The sequence below is a fragment of the Protomyctophum parallelum genome (genome assembly GCF_964188405.1).
Source record: "Protomyctophum parallelum genome assembly, chromosome: 1".
Taxonomy (NCBI): Eukaryota; Metazoa; Chordata; class Actinopteri; order Myctophiformes; family Myctophidae; genus Protomyctophum; species Protomyctophum parallelum.
The window spans coordinates 21870410-21888241 of record NC_139697.1 but is presented as its reverse complement, the minus strand read 5'-3'; the positions used below and the strand labels follow the sequence as shown (position 1 = coordinate 21888241).

Here is a 17832-nt window from a genome sequence, read left to right as displayed (position 1 = left end):
GTTTATTACACAAACAGGAACATATAAAGTGCTGGATCATAATGACGTGACAATAAGATATGAGTCAAAATAACGTGCCTACTGCAGCAAGGCTGACCTTGCTGGCGCTGAGATGTCTCTCGTAGCCTATATATAAAGTATGCTACAGTTCAGGCGGTACACAATACCAAGTACACTGTATCTTCAAGTACATAGACTAAGATGTGCTGTGCATGGACTAATTATAACACCCACATATCTCTCGAGGCGGTTGAGAGCGAGGTGTTACATGATCGATGGTGTCAAATGGATTGGCGATTAAAGGGTGGATTAGCTCCAGCCTTTGTCTTGATGGATAGTGAAACGGAAGCCAGGCGCGGATGCAGCTTAATATTCGCTGTGCTGGCGATTTGTAATGAACCACTTGTACCCTAGTGTCACCCATGGGCATGTGAACATTCAGCAAAAAAAATGCTATTTTCAGGCTGAGAGATTTTGGGGGGGGGGGGGGGAAGGTAGTCGACGAACATTCTTTGTCATAGTATTAGTCGACGAAATCAACACTGACCCAGACGCTATATAAATGCACCATTTACCATTTATGTGGTCCCCCCCCCCCCCCATTGCCTGGGCGATCGGAGGAAGTGATCCATATGCTTCTGCTTTTGATATCCCCCCCCCCCTCCTGATCCCCAGTACACTTATACTGTAGGTACTGTATTCATGGCAACTAACCAATGTTATGGCTTATTGTGAAATGTACAATACGGTTGCCATGCAGATCCGACATAATCATCATCAGGGTCACGTGAGTTAAAATTATCTGGTGAAGCCATCTTAAAAACGAAAGTTGATCACATCAACAAATCACCCATTGTTTAGCGTCAATAAATGGTGTTTTATTGTAGCCTGTATCTATGGTAAAGAAACAAAGCAGCGGTTTATCTCTTCTGTGGGAAGGACTTTGATTGATCCTTGAAAGGAGCCGCTCCATCTTTCATGGGAACCGACATTTCCGCCTGTTGTTGAGGACTGGACTGTGCCTTATAAGTGTCCAGAGAAGAGGATAATTATGTGGGCATTGTACATATTCCTATATCTTAGATCTACAGTATCTGCAGAGGTGTTAATAATCGCTATGCCTCCTGCTGTTTTGTACGCACAAACATGGGTCATACTGACTGTCTTATCAAATCGACCGGCTTTGTCTGCATGCAATGTTGTGCTTATAATTTGATAAGTGATCTATTCATTTCATATTGATATTCATTTATTAAGGCATTACATTTTCCGATGTGTGTGGGAAAAATATTGAGGTTATGTTTTATCTCAGACTGAAACCATAAGACTTAGACTAGAGTTACCTTCCTACAGAGTTTTAAGTCTTGAAGCATATCGTTTTTAGAAAGGAAATGTATTTTCCCCTGGCCTTGGATGACGAGGCAAATATACGCCGTTTCCTCCATTTTGACAAAAGGAAATGGTACTTTTAGAGTCTAGAGTCGTCATACCTGTCATACTTAAAGAGTGAAAACTCAGATTTTTAGTAGTGTTAGTTTAGTCATTTTAGCAGTGTTAGGGCTGTATTTTGCGTGTCTTAAGTACCAGGTCTTATTCCCTAACTTGAGTAAACTAAATACCTGGAGGCGTGATAAATGCCATTTGGCTATTCTGAGTGGCCAAAGAGCATTGATCACGCCTCCAGGTCTTTAGTTTACTCAAGTTAGGGAATAAGACCTGGTACTTAAGACACGCAAAATACAGCCCTTAGTTTAGTCATTTTAGCAGTGTTACCAATGACCATCTTGAATGCATAGCTTGGGAAACCACCTTCACCGTGCCATGGGAGAATTCATGGCTATGGTGCGTGTGTGTGTGCAAGCATGCGTGCATGAGTACACCATGACGTCATTGGTGGGAGAATTTGGGTCTCACTCCCTGCATGGCTTTCCAAACAACACTGTGTGTGTGTGTGTGTGTGTGTGTGTGTGTGTGTGTGTGTGTGTGTGTGTGTGTGTGTGTGTGTGTGTGTGTGTGTGTGTGTGTGTGTGTGTGTGTGTGTGTGTGTGTGTGTGTGTGTGTGTGTGTGTGTGTGTGTGTGTGTGTGTGTGTGTGTGCGTGCGTGCGTGCGTGCACGGGGCGTACGTGCAAGCGAGATAGAAGTGTGAGGCCGTTCACAATCTTTTGTTTGTTGGCGTGTTTTTAGAAGTGTGTGTGTGTGGGTTGGCTTTTTAACTCTGTAGTGTGTAGTGTGTGCATGATGTGACTGAGTGTATTATAGTATAGCTCACTTCATACTGTTAACTTACAGAACCTTTTGAGTGGTGCAACCACTCCCTTACGGAGCTATGTGTGTGCCTGTGTGTGGGTGGGTCTGAGCACGAAAACAGCATGGTTGTTTTTCACCACCTGTGCGCAACCTAATACACACACAAACGCACATATTGCCATACAGTGACAGTACAGTACAGTACAGTACAGTACAGTACAGTACAGTACAGTACAGTACAGTACAGTACAGTACAGTACAGTACAGTACAGTACAGTACAGTACAGTACAGGGACCCCCACGCGGTAACTGTCATTTCTCAACCGTTTCGGACACGAGGCAGCTCGCCGGAATCGGGCCGGCACCCTGGGTGTGTTCCTGTGGGTCTGGAACCCACATGTGGTAGGGAACCAGGACGTTCAACCACTGTAGTGTCCACCTAAACTGACTGCAATGGTTTGATAGGAACTGTGTTGTGTCTTTTTGTTCTGTGTCTTATGGATCTATTAGACTAGAAAACCATGCAGGCATGGGCGAAAACCAATACTGACTTCAGTCTGGTATCATGTACGTACACGGCCTTCATTAACGGTTTACTGCTGGGGAGAACATAGAGGTGGCTGTGTCCACGCAACTCTGCATCCACAAGTGACATATACATACCCGTTTATAGTAGAGGTGCATGCACTGCGCACGCAAGCACGCACGCACGCACGCATGTAGTGGAGTGGAGTGTGTGATGTAAACATGTATTTTTCGTATCCGTGAGTGCGTGTGCGCGTGTGCGTGCGCGTGTTGGACTGGGCCAAAAGCACAGCACTCTTTAGTGTGTCTGCATCAGACGCTTAGTGGTCCATGCACATTTGTCATATTTGTCATATATTGCTGCAGTATAGGATAAACATTTATTGCTTTCATTTCTCTCTGCCTCATTCAATATGCAACCATCATGCTCGCAGGAGCAGTGCAATCCTTGAGAAAAGGTTTCTCAGTCAGGGAGAAGATGTACACGTTTCATCAATTTACTGACCGTGTTTATTTCGTCCACTAATACTATGACAAAAAAATATTGTTTGAAACGTCTACGGGAAAAAGATAAATGGGGAATTGTCTTCCGGGGCCTGTTACAAATTGTGTGTGTGTGTGTGTGTGTGTGTGTGTGTGTGTGTGTGTGTGCGTGTGCGTGTGCACGTGCATGCCGAGTGTGCCATGAGGAGAAGAGAAGGACCTGTGTTGCACAGGCTGCAGAATGTGACATATCGCCATACTTCCTGTCGTCGACGACAGGTCACGTGGCGAGTGCGTGGGCGAGATAGCAGCGATTCAGTGGAATGCGTTAACGGGGTGAGGCTCCCACCACCAGCCCAGCCATATACACTGACACTCAGTCAGGGACACACATGGACACACACACACACACACACACACACGTGTCACAGACACGCACATATTGTTGAAGCAGTATGCGCGAGAGTCCACGCGTGCATGCACGCCCACCGGCACATATACACACACACACATGGTGCGCGTGTGCATGCAAACACACCTCGCACCTCTTGGATGTTTTGACTGAGTCAAGGTTAGAGAGCCAGCCTGCGCACGCACGCACGCACGCACGCACGCACGCACGCACGCACGCACAAGTTAACATACAGCATATGGTGTGTGAGTACACCATTCATCTGCTTCCCACTGTTATGAATCAGCAGTGTGTGAATGGACTCTTGTTAACCAATGAGAACCCTTGCAGGCCACACCCATTACCAGACCTTGCTTGGAACAACTAAGAACTTTTTTTACCAGCTGCTGTGTATAAGCACAGCTGGTCAATGTTCTCTCTGCCCACTTGCTGTATAGTTGAGACCTATGTTTCTCATTGGCTGTACTGACTATACATTTCGTCCTGATTGGCTGCCTCGTCTCTAGGCAACCACACACTTTTTGCGTCTAGCCGAACTCAGCCATGCGATATAAGGCAGCAGCTGGTAATTAATTGATGTAATCAATTCTTGTTTCTTAGGGCTGTATTTTGCGTGTCTTAAGTACCAGGTCTTATTCCCTAACTTGAGTAAACTAAAGACCTGGAGGCATGACCAATGCCATTTGGCTATTCTGAGTGGCCAAAGAGCATTGACCACGCCTCCAGGTCTTTAGTTTACTCAAGTTAGGGAATAAGACCTGCATGGTACTTAAGACACGCAAAATACAGCCCTGAATGTCCAATGCTCAAATTCAATTCAATTCAATTCAATTCAATTCAATTCAATTCAATTCAATTCAATTCAATTCAATTCAATTCTTCAATTCAATAATTAATTTCAATTTAATTGTAATCAATGCTGGAGGGTTTATTTGCATGGCAAGATGCATTTTATATTGCAAAACAAACAAACAAAAGTGGTCCCGCCCAAATGCATGCGTTTCTTTCTGTCAGCCTCATGGTCATGTTCCTCAACTATAGTGCGCCACACACATGAAACCCCCGAGGCATTTCCAAGGACGCCATATGATCCAAGTGGTGACATCCTCGTATGAAAACCAGTAATGGGAGGAACTCCTTCCTCTTTTGCTCTCACAAAACAGCAGCAAACATTGCATTTATTTATTGTGTGTGTGTGTGTGTGTGTGTGTGTGTGTGTGTGTGTGTGTGTGTGTGTGTGTGTGTGTGTGTGTGTGTGTGTGTGTGTGTGTGTGTGTGTGTGTGTGTGTGTGTGTGTGTGTGTGTGTGTGTGTGCGTGCGCTCATGCTCGCGCGTGCGCTTGTATTTGAGATGTGTCCAGTGGTGGAAAAAGTACTAAAATATTTTACTTAAGTAAAAGTATAAATGCAGCAATGTAGATGTACTCCGTGAAAGGAAAAGTCCCGTAGTTAAAATGTACTCAAGTAAAAATACAACGGTATCGGCATCAAAATATACTTAAAGTATACTAAAAGTTAAATAACTCATATTGCAGAATGTCCTATTTCACAAGTCCAAAATGTGTACAAAATCTTTTGAAAGAAGCCGATCTACAAGCTCACAAGGCGTTGCGATGCGACGCCTTGTGAGCTTGTAGATCTGATATTTTCAAATGACCCAAATGTATATAGGGTTGAAGTGGTTAATGTATGTCAAAATGTAAATCTCCAAAGTAACTAGTAACTAAAGTATTCAAATGATTGTAGTGGAGTAAAAGCACACATTTTGGCTCTGAGATGTAGTGGAGTAGAAGTTAAAGCATTGGAAATACTCAAGTAAAGTACATCTCAAAATTGTACTTAAGTGCAGTACTTAATGCATTTAGTTACTTTACACACCACTAGTGGCACTGGATGTGTCCCAGAGGCTGCTTGATGTGGACAAATTATACTTCAACATCTTCTTTACAAATATTGCAAGAACGACGTCTGCCCTCCCACTCTGGGCGTTTTGGGCACATCCAAGCTTTCTAAGAACACCTAGGTGTATGCAAAGACGATTTGAAGCTGGCAATGGTAACAACTGATGAGGTGCTCAAAGAACTGAGTGCCCTGCATGGCCTGCAACCCAACAAGGTGGCCACTCACTGGCCATGGCAATATCCCCTCCAAAAATGTCTCATACTGCGTGTGTGTGTGTGTGTGTGTGTGTGTGTGTGTGTGTGTGTGTGTGTGTGTGTGTGTGTGTGTGCGTGTGTGCGTGTGCGTGTGCGTGTGCGTGTGCGTGTGTGCGTGCGTGCGTGCGTGCGTGCGTGCGTGCGTGCGTGGGGTCTTGTTGGCACAGTTATCTTTGTGTGCCACATTTTAGTGCCATGAGTAATTTTTGGTATATAGCACCGTGTAGCAAAACAGGCAGTTAATGTGTGACCCCCACTTGTAACGAGTCCGACTGCTCCAGACGCACGCACGCAAGCGAGCGTGCGCGTACCAGTGGCGTGGCCTTGATGTGGGCTAGTGTCTCTGCTCTGAGTGTATGCAGCTGCAGCCCAAGGCTGCTGTTGGACGGGGAGAAGAAGACTGAGGGAGGAATGGGAAAGGAGTGGAGGGAGCATGGGCAGGAAGGGAGGAGAGGAGAGCTGATGAAGGGGAGGAAAGATAGGAGAGAGGAAGGCAGAGGAGAGGCACGTATGCTGGACCATATTATGCAGACCGCGGCCATTCTTCCCATATAAGTTAATGGCAAGGTGCAACTTCCCATAGGCAACAGAAGAGTCCTGTCGGATTGTATCACACAACGTCAAACTCGCCAACGATGCAGCTGTATACGAAAAGCTTGAATTATTCTCTTTCTATCCTCAAAGTGTTTGTTTCATAAAAATCCACTGTAGACATGTTATGAGTTACTTTCTGTCCTTGCAGGGGATTCTTTTCCTAAGTGTTGCAGTTTGGAAGTGCTCGTTATAGATATCACTCAACTGCCCTGCGTACCACGCACCTGTTTTGAATTTGCACATAATGCAGGAGGCAGCAGGACGCTGCTTTACTGAAAACGAGTGCTTCCAAACTCCGATGGCAAGATGGCCGCGGTCTGCAAATGGTCAATAGGGAAGAGGGGAGCAGAAAAAGGTGGGAGAGTAGCAGTGTTGATTTCGTCGACTAAAAACAACGACGAAAAATGTTCGCCGGCTACCTATTGTCACTGACGAAAAACTAGATGGAAACTAAATGAGAACTAATTGAGCTATGATTGACTGAAGCTAAGACTAAACATAATTGGCAATTCTGTCGACAAATAAAAACTAGACTCGAATGTTAGGATTAAGGGACTACTGGACAAGAGATCCAGCGACCAGCGCAAGTCATTTTAGACTTGGTTGCATGCTGAAAATAGCAGATCTACATGCTCACAACGTGTCGCAGCATTGTAAAATCAATGTAAGCACAAGTGTAAAATCAGCCGTTACGACAACGCCACCAAGACGCCGCCAAAAAACACATTTTAGTCGACAAAATCAACTGCAGATTTAGTCGTCTAAACTCATATGCCATTTAGACCAACACTAAAAACATTTCGGATGACTAAAATGTGACTAAAACGAAATGAAGACTGTGACTAAACTTATAAAATCAAAAATTGCTGCCCAAAATCAACACTGGCGAGTAGAGAAAGAGAGAGGAATGATTGAGAGCAAGAGATAGCCATGTGGGAAGGAGGAATGAGGTGCTGAGGAAGAAGGAGAGATGGTAAGGGATGAAGAGAAGATACTGAATGCAGAACATGCAGCAGCCATTGACCACATTCATAGACCTGTGCCCGTCGGCCACCGGCCTATACTTGGGAACGATGCGACTTGGGAACCTAATAATGCCCGTTGTCATAGCACCCGTTTTAACTATCTGTTTGTGTCCCTTTTGTGCCCATACTGTATATGGAGATATCTGTCTGCCTGTGTCTGAAGAGTGCAAACTGACTGTGAAAAGTGGACTGTAAGTAATCAAATGGCAGGTGTGGGGTTGCCATGGCAATCAATTGGCTGAGGCAGAGGCTGCAAATTCTACAGGTGAGGGGACTTATATAGGCTCATTAGGTCCACTGGCAGAGCCTGACCAGAGCCTTTTGTGGCGGTTCTGGACAACGGTGTATCCCACAGACTCACTGCCGGGCACTGCACTCCTTGTGGGGGTGTGGAACTCGTGTGTCAAATTTGAAGTCGGTGGGGCGAACGGTTCTCGAGTTACATGGATTACAACAGTACAGACAGACAGACAGACAGACAGACAGACAGACAGAGAGAAGTGGTGCATTTATAGTTAGATAGGTGTCGAGTTGGATAAAACATACTTCAGACTATGTACACCACAAAAAAATGACCATAAGCAATTGACGTGACATAGTGGCTGAGGGGAAGAGGTGGGAAAGGAGGTGAAAGAAGCAGGAAGAAGATGTGGAGAAGTGGTCTAGACGAGCAGAGCTATGTGGTGTAGTGTGGTAACTGTAGTCTCCGACGAGACAGGCTGGGAAAGGCTGAATGTGGAAAATGTGACATGTTTTAGCGCTGCAAGAGGGCCCCCATTTGAGGTTGTGTGCGTGTGTGCGTGTATGCGTGCATGCGTAGTCTACTTTATAAAGGGAGGACCAGAGTAATTCAGGCTAGGCCTTGTTGGACTAGTTATACCAGACACAACACCATGCCATCTCATGCCATACCAAACTGCACCCATTCCACACCATGCCGTACCGTACCGTACCATAACAAGCCGTGGCACTTCATGGTTCAGTGTTGTTTTTGGCAGCAAATTTCTATTTTAGTTTTAGTCATAGTTTTAGCCATAGTCTCTTGAATAGTTTTCATTTAGTTTTAGTCATAGTCTCTTGAATAGTTTTTATTTAGTTTTAGTCATACTTTAGTTTGTTTTAGTGTTAGTCTAGTTTTAGTTGACTAAATATCATAAGACTTTAGTCGACTAAATCTACAGGTGATTTAGTCGACTAAAATTTGTTTTGGCGGGTCTTGATGCCGTCGTAATGGCTGATTTTACACTTGCTGAAAATAGCCCATCTACAAGCTCAATATATATTCCCTGGAACAACATATTTTCAGATGGGGAGTCGGGTGCCAATTACATATAATTCTTGACATTATGTGTTTTGAAAACCACTAGAAAACATAGGTTTTTCAGAAATCTGTCATGATTTAGAAGACATTTTGTAGAATCTGGTCCCATGCCTATGCAAGCAAAGCCATAATATTCCAAGAACGGTTTAAAAATGCCATTTTATTGTCTGACAATATATCCCTCCAGCAAATACTTCTATCCACTAACTCATGATGAAGTGATAATCTTAACATTATATGCTTGCAACTAAGAATGACTAAAATACTTGTATATTTATTGGTACAAAAGACAAAATAACAGTGTAGCTTAATGTGACCTGATGTTGGGGATGATGCACTGGCGCCATCTTGAGTTGAAAAAGACACTTTCACATATTCTGGATAGAGGCGATATACCAACCAGACCGATATTTATTTTTTGGACACATCAGATTAAACTCACTTTCTCTCACTTCACATCACTTCTGCTGAATATGGTGAATAATATATATATCTTTGTTTACACACAGTCACTTTTCATTGGTGAATGAACAACTCGAAGAGCCGTGTTTGCGGCAACAATTACTGCATTGACTCAATAAGCCCTGTTTTTACCATGGCCGTTTGTCCTATAGTCTTCTCACTGAATGGACATCCCATGTTGTTGGTTGGAGTTTGTGTGTTCCAACAATGGACAGAATAGATAGTTTGTTTAATGGTGCCAGCGCCACTCCAGGCACTCATTTATAACGGCCAACAATCGCTCGATTCACATGCACTGTGTACATGGTTTGTCCCTAAAAGTTCCACCTCTTCCATTCAGCGGATATGAGCTGGCAGAAAAACACTCATCTCCACAGTCCACTGGGGGAGGCCTGGAGACACATGCAGTGACAAACGTAATAGGCTATTGTTTATATGATTTTATATTGTAAATATAACCGTGATATTATATGCATGATTTATGTGGAGTGCGTGGACACACTGGAATGCAGTGGTGGAAACTATAACTACAGGTATTTGCATTTCCATTTGACACTTTTGAGGTATTTGTAGGCTATACTTTACTTGAGTATTTCCAATTTCCATTACTTTTACTTCTACTCCATTACATCCCTGAGCCAAAAATGTGTACTTCTACTCCAATTTGAAAACTTGAGTTACTACTTTACAAAAGGCCTACATTACCCACTTCAGCCCTATACATTTGGGCCATTTTGAAAATAGCCGATCTACAAGATCACAATGCGTCGCAATGCGACACATTCTATTTTCAAAGAATTTGCATCCATTTGAAAACTTGTGAAGTGGGACAATCTGCAATATGAGTACTTTTACTTTTGGTACTTCAAGTACATTTTGATGCCAATACTTTTGTACTTTTGCTCAAGTACATTAAAGAATTCCGGACTTTTTGCTTAGTATTATAGTATTGAAGTATCACAGTATTGATACTTTTACTCGAGTAAGAATGACTTTTTCCACCACTGCTAAAATGTCTCTTGTAAGCGCACAAGATAAATCCTCCTCGCCAGACTCAAACAACACAATATACACAATTTAGTTCAGTTGCAGTTTATTTTTGATTTATAGTGCAACATCACCCCGAGGGGTCTCTGTGCACTTCACAACAATACACAGCAAAAAACAGCAATAAAAAAAACACAATAGCACAGTAACACAATAGAGCGTCGCAGTCCCGCCCCCTCGAGGAAAATAAATCCCTGTTCATTTTCGTTCATTTACGTTTACGCCGTGGACAAAAACCAACTCTTGTCGTGACAAATCATGACAACAAACACACTTTTTCGGGCCAAACAAAGAATTAGAAAGTAGAAAAAAAACGGCAGGTTACAACACTTTTGTTGTTGTTTTTCTTCTTTGTAATTATTTGTTTGGTCCAAAATATTGTGTGTGATTTGTCACGACAAGAGTTGGCTTCGTACAACGCTTAAAAGGTCTTTAAATACATACGTTTTGAAATGCTTATGGGAAAAATGCATTGGGATTCATTTCCTGGGCCTGGCGTCGTCATGAAAGGGGGCGGGACTGCAACGCTCTATAATAGAGAAGAAACACAGTGAAGCATAATACAGTGTGTCAATACACTGGCTGGCATAAGTATACTACCATGCGATAGGACACAGCTATAGATCATCACAGATAGGACACAGCTATAGATCATCACAGATAGGACACAGCTATAGATCATCACAGATAGGTGTAAACATGGACACAGCTATAGATCATCACAGATAGGTGTAAACATGCGATAGGACACAGCTATAGATCATCACAGATACTACCATGCGATAGGACACAGCTATAGATCATCACAGATAGGTGTAAACATGCGATAGGACACAGCTATAGATCATCACAGATAGGTGTAAACATGCGATAGGACACAGCTATAGATCATCACAGATAGGTGTAAACATGCGATAGGACACAGCTATAGATCATCACAGATAGGTGTAAACATGCGATAGGACACAGCTATAGATCATCACAGATACTACCATGCGATAGGACACAGCTATAGATCATCACAGATAGGTGTAAACATGCGATAGGACACAGCTATAGATCATCACAGATACTACCATGCGATAGGACACAGCTATAGATCATCACAGATACTACCATGCGATAGGACACAGCTATAGATCATCACAGATAGGTGTAAACATGCGTTCAGCAGATCCATCAATATAACATAGGGGTTTAACCCATTTAGGCCTGACCTAAAAAAATCTTCTAAATCCTCCAGTTTTCTGAAATAAATATTTTCACGATTTTTCATAAATAGCAGACCTACAAGCTCGTAGCGCGCCACTCGGTGGCGCGCTATGAGCATGTAGGTCTGCTATTTTTCAATAGCTAAATTATAACATAATGTTTAAAACACCAAAAGGGGTTCCCGCACAAAAGGGTTTTAAAACCGCAGAGCAAGGTGAATATAGTGATTTCAGTTAAACTAGGGGGAACCATAATGCAGGGAAAATGATGGGTTTTAAGTCTAGATTAAAAAATGTCTAGTGTCTATTTTAAAATTGTGACATACACATTCACATTCATGCATACAACATGCCCCCCCCCCCAATCCCCCCACCCACCCACCCCACAACCTGGGGTGGGTTTAAAAAAAAAAAAAAGCGCACACACTAAATTAATACAGTTACAAAATCCCTAATTGACCAGTTTATGACCTTACAAGCCAGCCCTATAATCATACAAAAGATCTTTTGTTGTAAAATGTATCAACGCCTATTCTTAAAAGTATTTACTGGAGGAGCCTGGACCACTAGTTCCTCTGGAAGTTTATTCCATGCTCTGGCCGCTCTGACAAGTGTAAAGAAATTATTCCTCTTTTCTGAGGGACAGTTTAGTGGTAACAGTTTAAGGGAGTTCCCTTTCAACTCATACCTGTTGTCGCAAAAATGGACAACAGGCTCGGCTGTAAAGTCATATATCTATCTATCTATCTATCTATTGGTGAACAAGTTTATAGACCTGGATCACATCTCCTCTGTGCCTCCTGTAGCCTATACACTAACTCCAAAAATATATGTAATTGGCCGCCGACCCCCATCTGAAAATATGTTGTTCCAGGGACCCCCCCCAGAAGCAAAGATTTTAGTTAAAATGTTCAGTTGAGTTAAAACAGCAGACCTACAAGTTCATAGTGCGGCACTCGGAGCTTGTAGATCTTCTATTTTTCAATAGCTAGTTTAACATAAAGTATAACATAATGCTTTGAAACACCTAAAGGGGTTCCCGCCCCAAATGTGTTAACCTTTCTTCATAGGACGTACAGTTCTTTTATGTGCACATTGATGCATGCGTCTGTACTTGGTAAAACAAGGACTAATAAGATAGTGTGACCCTATAGCTGTCACTAGCCTATATTTTCACTGATCTTGCACGTCAAGGTCCTGATCCTCTATATAAGAATCAACAAGCAGTCAAAAGGTCACAACCGAACACTCCTTTATTGTTACTGTACTATCCTTAGATCTCCACCTTTATATCTTGTATCAGTGTTGATTTTGACAGCAACATTTTTTATTTTTATTTTAGTCATAGTCTCTTGAATAGTCTCCATTTAGTTGTGGTCACATTTAAGTCACCTGGAATGTCTAAGTGTTCTAGTTTTTTGGTCGATTAAATAAGATTCAACTAAATCTACAGTTGATTTAGTCGACTGAAATGGATTTTGGCGGGCCTTGTGATGCCGTCGTAACGACTGATTAAAATAAGTCATTACGACGATCTACAAGCTCACAATGTGTGGCGCTGTGACGTGTTGTGAGCTTGTAGATCCGCTATTTTCAGCAAGCAAGTGTACAATGACGTACCATATACTGGATTTCTTGTCCACTAGTCCCTCATTTTAGTCTAGTTTTTATTTGTTGACGAAATTGTCAATATACAGTATTACATTATATAGTCTTCGTTTTAGTCACCATAGTTTAGTTTTCATTTAGTTTCCATATAGTTTTCGTCAGTGAAAAAAGGTAGTCGACAAAAAAAAAATGTCATAGTATTAGTCGACAAAATCAACACTGCTTGGTATAGCATGACCAACCCATTGCTGGGTACTACTACTACTATCACAACTTCACCACCATCAAGAGTGGCACTGAAACTTCAGCCTGTACTAGTGTCAATCTGTCTGTCTTTTGTCTGTATCCATGGCCTAAGGGAATGCAGTTGACAGCTGGCATGTCATAATGTATTGAAACTGTTTGTATAGACATAGCTTCTTAAGTGCTCTCAAATATCGACCTAATATATGTCTCAATTTCTGACCCCCCCCCCCCCCCCTCCCCCCGGCCTTGGGGCAGGTGTGTGTGTGCGCGCGTGTGTGTGTGTGTGTGTGTGTGTGTGTGTGTGTGTGTGTGTGTGTGTGTGTGTGTGTGCGCGCGCGCGTGCATGATGTGTCGACCATACTGTGCTGTGCTGTCACTCTGTCCAGTAGGCCCTCTTCCAGCTCATACCTGTTTATGTCACATGGGAGGGGCCTGCAGGGTTCTGGGCAGGCCATATAGCTAGCTCTATTTCCCTGGCAAATGTTGTCACCACAACCAGCCACAGTCCTCCTCCTCCTCCTCCTCCTCCTGTCCTCTGCCACATCCCTCACACATCTCCTCCGTCTTGTCACAAGTGCCAACGGATCCCCAGAGGATAACATGTCATGGAGACCACGGGAAGACTGGCGCTCTGCATCTGCACTGCGCTGTTCATGCTAGTAGCAGGTAAGAGAGGCATATATAGGATTTAACATTCTGACCTGAGATCAGATTCATACGAGGTTTCCACTGGACACACACTGGTCTGATTAACCCATTCTGACCTTAGATCAGATTCTAAAAATGTCGATTTTTCAAAAATAGCAGATCTACAAGCTCGTAGCGCGCCACTCGGTGCCGCGCTATGAGCTTGTAGATCTGCTATTTTTCAATAGCTAAAGCACGACATGATGCCAACACCAAAATGGGTTCCCGTTCAGAATGGGTTAAATGGCATTTGCCGGGGTTGTTGTTGTTGGCTGGAGTGTTCAGCTTTTTGGTTATCATTATTACACTGCTGAGTTACAGGTTATACTGTCACTATGGCTGCAGCAGTGTTTGGCTTGGCATGGGCGAGAGAGAGGAGGAAGTCTGGAGTTTTTCGAAAGAGAGGAAAGGCGTTTGTTTGCTATTAGAATGAAACCTTCAGTCTGAGTGAAACCTTCACTCTGAACTTGAGACAAAACATTTTGCCCATTTATGTTTTAGTTTTTTTTATTGGAGATCAGAGGGAGGAGTGATGCCATCTAGGAATACCTACAGTGACGTTTCAGTTGAACCGGAGCAGGGCTCATGCAATGCATGCACACCTGGAGATGTTATTATTGTTTCAATGTTTTGCCATCTAGGACAGGACATCTTGACAACAAAGTCTGTTCATTTATCAATTGCACAATAAATAAATCAAGTATATTAAATGATACACAATTCCATGCTTTTGGCAAACGTTATCAAAATAACAATAAACATTCTCTAATTGTGTAGACTTATGCACAATTAATCTGCAATTAAGTAATGCAGATATTACACAATAATGTAACTCTTGAGTAAAATATTTATTAGGGTCCATTTGGTTACCAACTCTCTATTATTTAGCTGGGGACCACCTGGAACCTCCTCAAGGACCACTGGTGGTCCCGGGACCACTGGTTGAAAACCACTGCCATCGCCTATATAGCAACATAATTTAAAAAACATTGGGTTTTAGGAGGCGTTTTCGGAATCGGCCTCCGGTCTAAATGAGTTTAGTAAAACATTGGAGTACTTTTTCCAGCACAGCGACTCTGACTACATGGTCCCCCACATCCCACATGTGACCAAATAAAATCCAGACAAGATCTTCAAACAGGGACTCTCCCCGTTTTTTTTTAATGTTTGTGTTTCATTAACCTTGCTTGAAAGACACGTGTATGTTTTGTCTTATCAGTTGGAGAGGAGCGGAGCTGGGGGGGGGGGGGGGGGGGGGGGGGTTCATATCATCTGATCTCTGATGGTGGCACATCACCGTCTTAAACATGCACTGTTTGACAGTATTTACCCTCCAAACACAACCTGTCCGCATGTGAGGGCGCTGGGGGGGAGGAGGGAGGCAGGTGCGCTTCCGAGGCCTTTTGTGTTTAGTTAGTTAACTTCTTTGAATTTGTGTGTGTCTTTGTGTGTGTGTGTGTGTGTGTGTGTGTGTGTGTGTGTGTGTGTGTGTGTGTGTGTGTGTGTGTGTGTGTGTGTGTGTGTGTGTGTGTGTGTGTGTGTGTGTGTGTGTGTGTGTGTGTGTGTGTGTGTGTGTGTATAGATTTAGAAGATGTCCTCTTATATACCTCAAAGCCCCATTGTGACTATATATGTAATCTCCTTATCACCACAACAATCCCCAGCTGGGTTGTTTGGGGGGACAACAGCGGGGAGAAGCGGGTTCGACACACTCCTCGCCTTTCCTGCCTATTCACCGCCTTGCTGCATGTAAACAGAGGCACACTTCTGACAACAGACACACACGCGCACACACACACACACACACACACACACACACACACACACACACACACACACACACAGGCGGACACACTGAGACCTGCCTGCAGGCCTGTCGTCGGGGTGAAGCGTGCCACGGCCCACGGGGCTGCTGGGTGCTTGCATACATGTATTATTTAAAGACATAACACCACCATGCAGCCACACAGTCAGTCTATTGTCACGGATGACTTGAGCTGCAACGTACTATAGGAGGTCCCCCGTGAGAGAGGACTGCAGTGGACATGCCACCACCAGGAGAGAAGGCTTATATAGGGGAGGGGGCTGAAATAACACATTTTTACTATGTCTGAAATGTGGTTATATGGGTTTAATTCTGACCTGAGATCAGATTCTAAAAATGTCTTCTACATCCTGACAGTTTTCTGAAAAAGCTATGTTTCTATGTCGGTCGTTCTTCGATAAAAAAAAATCAATAGCTAAAGCATAACGTAATGCTAACACCAAATGGGGTTCCCGCACAAAATGGGTTAAGGGATGAATGAAACTTCCCCCAAATTCCCTCCTCTTTTAACTATACTTCAACCGTATAATTCAGTGGTTTTTCAGTGTTTTTCATATTTTTCAAGGTATGCATTATTTATTCTGCATTTGAGCCCCGGAACCATCGTTTGATGACATTTCGACTCTCAGACCCAAAATGAAAGAATCTTGTGTTGTCGTTGGATAAGATTTTGTCCACATGCTGTGTATTGATGTTGGTATACCATTAGGAGAGATGACAGGCAAACGTTGATCAAAATAACAATTCTTGTTATTCAAACGGACGTGTCCGTTTGGATTCATTTTACACTCTCATGAGTTAAACGATCTAAAAAGGGTCATTTGGTTTACCAACTCTCCATCATTTAGCTGGGGACCACCTGGAACCACTGGTATACTTCATTGTATACCAGGGGTCTGTACAATGTCCTTCCCTCTACACACCAAATCTGAAAGTATACAAGCTCATGCACAACAACACATTGTGAACTGACAGCAATGATACGTCTTATATGATAATAACAACCGTCTTATGATAATAAACAGTAAACATAAATTGTTGTTAAATGCTAACTATACCGGTAATGGCATCATCCACCACCCAGAGAGAAAGAGAAGATGAACAGTCTGAAATATGAACAGTTAAGAAAACTAAACTAGGTGGACAAGACAGAGTGGTGGCAGTCATCAAAATGTCCCCTCACTATTGGGGGATGATCCTGTGGTCTATTCATTTATTTTCCCCAGACAGGCACTGCATGGCTGCGTATATGCCATGGTCTAGCATGGACCGTTTCCATTTTGCAGCGCAACAGTCGTCGTGTAGTGTGTGTTGGCTGCATACTGTACGTGTACGTGCAGTAACTGCAGTTGCTCTTAGTCTCAAGTCGATCGAGACGTCAGACGGGCTAATACACAACAATGTGAGTCGTGACCCCCCCCCCCCCCCCCCCACCAACAAATAATGTCCCGCACTTTTGACGTCCTGATGGCGCCACTGTAAACACGGTAAAACGAGACGGTAATGAGTAAACAAAAAGTACTCCTCCTTTGTCCACTTACCTGCTGCTGCTTAACTTGACCTGACAACCCGAACCCGAAACACCACCTTTCATCCCCACCCACCCACTCTCCCCCTCCACCCTTTTCACCTCAAGCTGTCAAACGCATGGCCACCTGCCAAAATGACACCTCCATTGTCCCCGGAGTGTGTCGGTTGCTAAAACATTAACAAGACCCGATAACTGCCAAATCATGATGATTCATGCGGCATCAAATTAACAACTCTGTTAAGACCCTATATGTAAACAACCCTGTCGACACAATGGTAGCTATTGGTGACAGTTGTCTTCAAGGCGGTGAGCAAACTCACCTGGCGACCGTGGGAGCTCCTTCAGACAGCGCAAGTGTTTGTTTTGCAACCGGATGAAAAAAGACAGGCTTAGTCTGTGTCTGCCAGCCATCCGGGTCAATATTAACTCATTACATCTAATGAAACAACTGC

The 17832-nt window shown here is 43.4% G+C and overlaps 1 protein-coding gene across 3 annotated transcripts in view; it reads left to right on the top strand.

Moving 5' to 3' along the window:
• hepacam2 (HEPACAM family member 2) overlaps positions 1–17832 on the top strand; it is a 48863-nt gene that overhangs the window by 17770 nt on the left and 13261 nt on the right. Inside the window, exons 1-2 of one of the 3 annotated variants that reach the window (XM_083764396.1) lie at positions 3478–3592; positions 13913–14003. The exons of 1 other annotated variant lie outside the window; for it this stretch is intronic. In XM_083764396.1, coding sequence (XP_083620522.1) covers positions 13943–14003 — 61 coding nt within the window. In that variant the 5' untranslated portion in view covers positions 3478–3592; positions 13913–13942. Of the gene's footprint in view, positions 1–3477; positions 3593–13912; positions 14004–17832 lie in introns of those variants that run through there. One more of the 3 variants, XM_083764395.1, reaches the window with a different exon arrangement.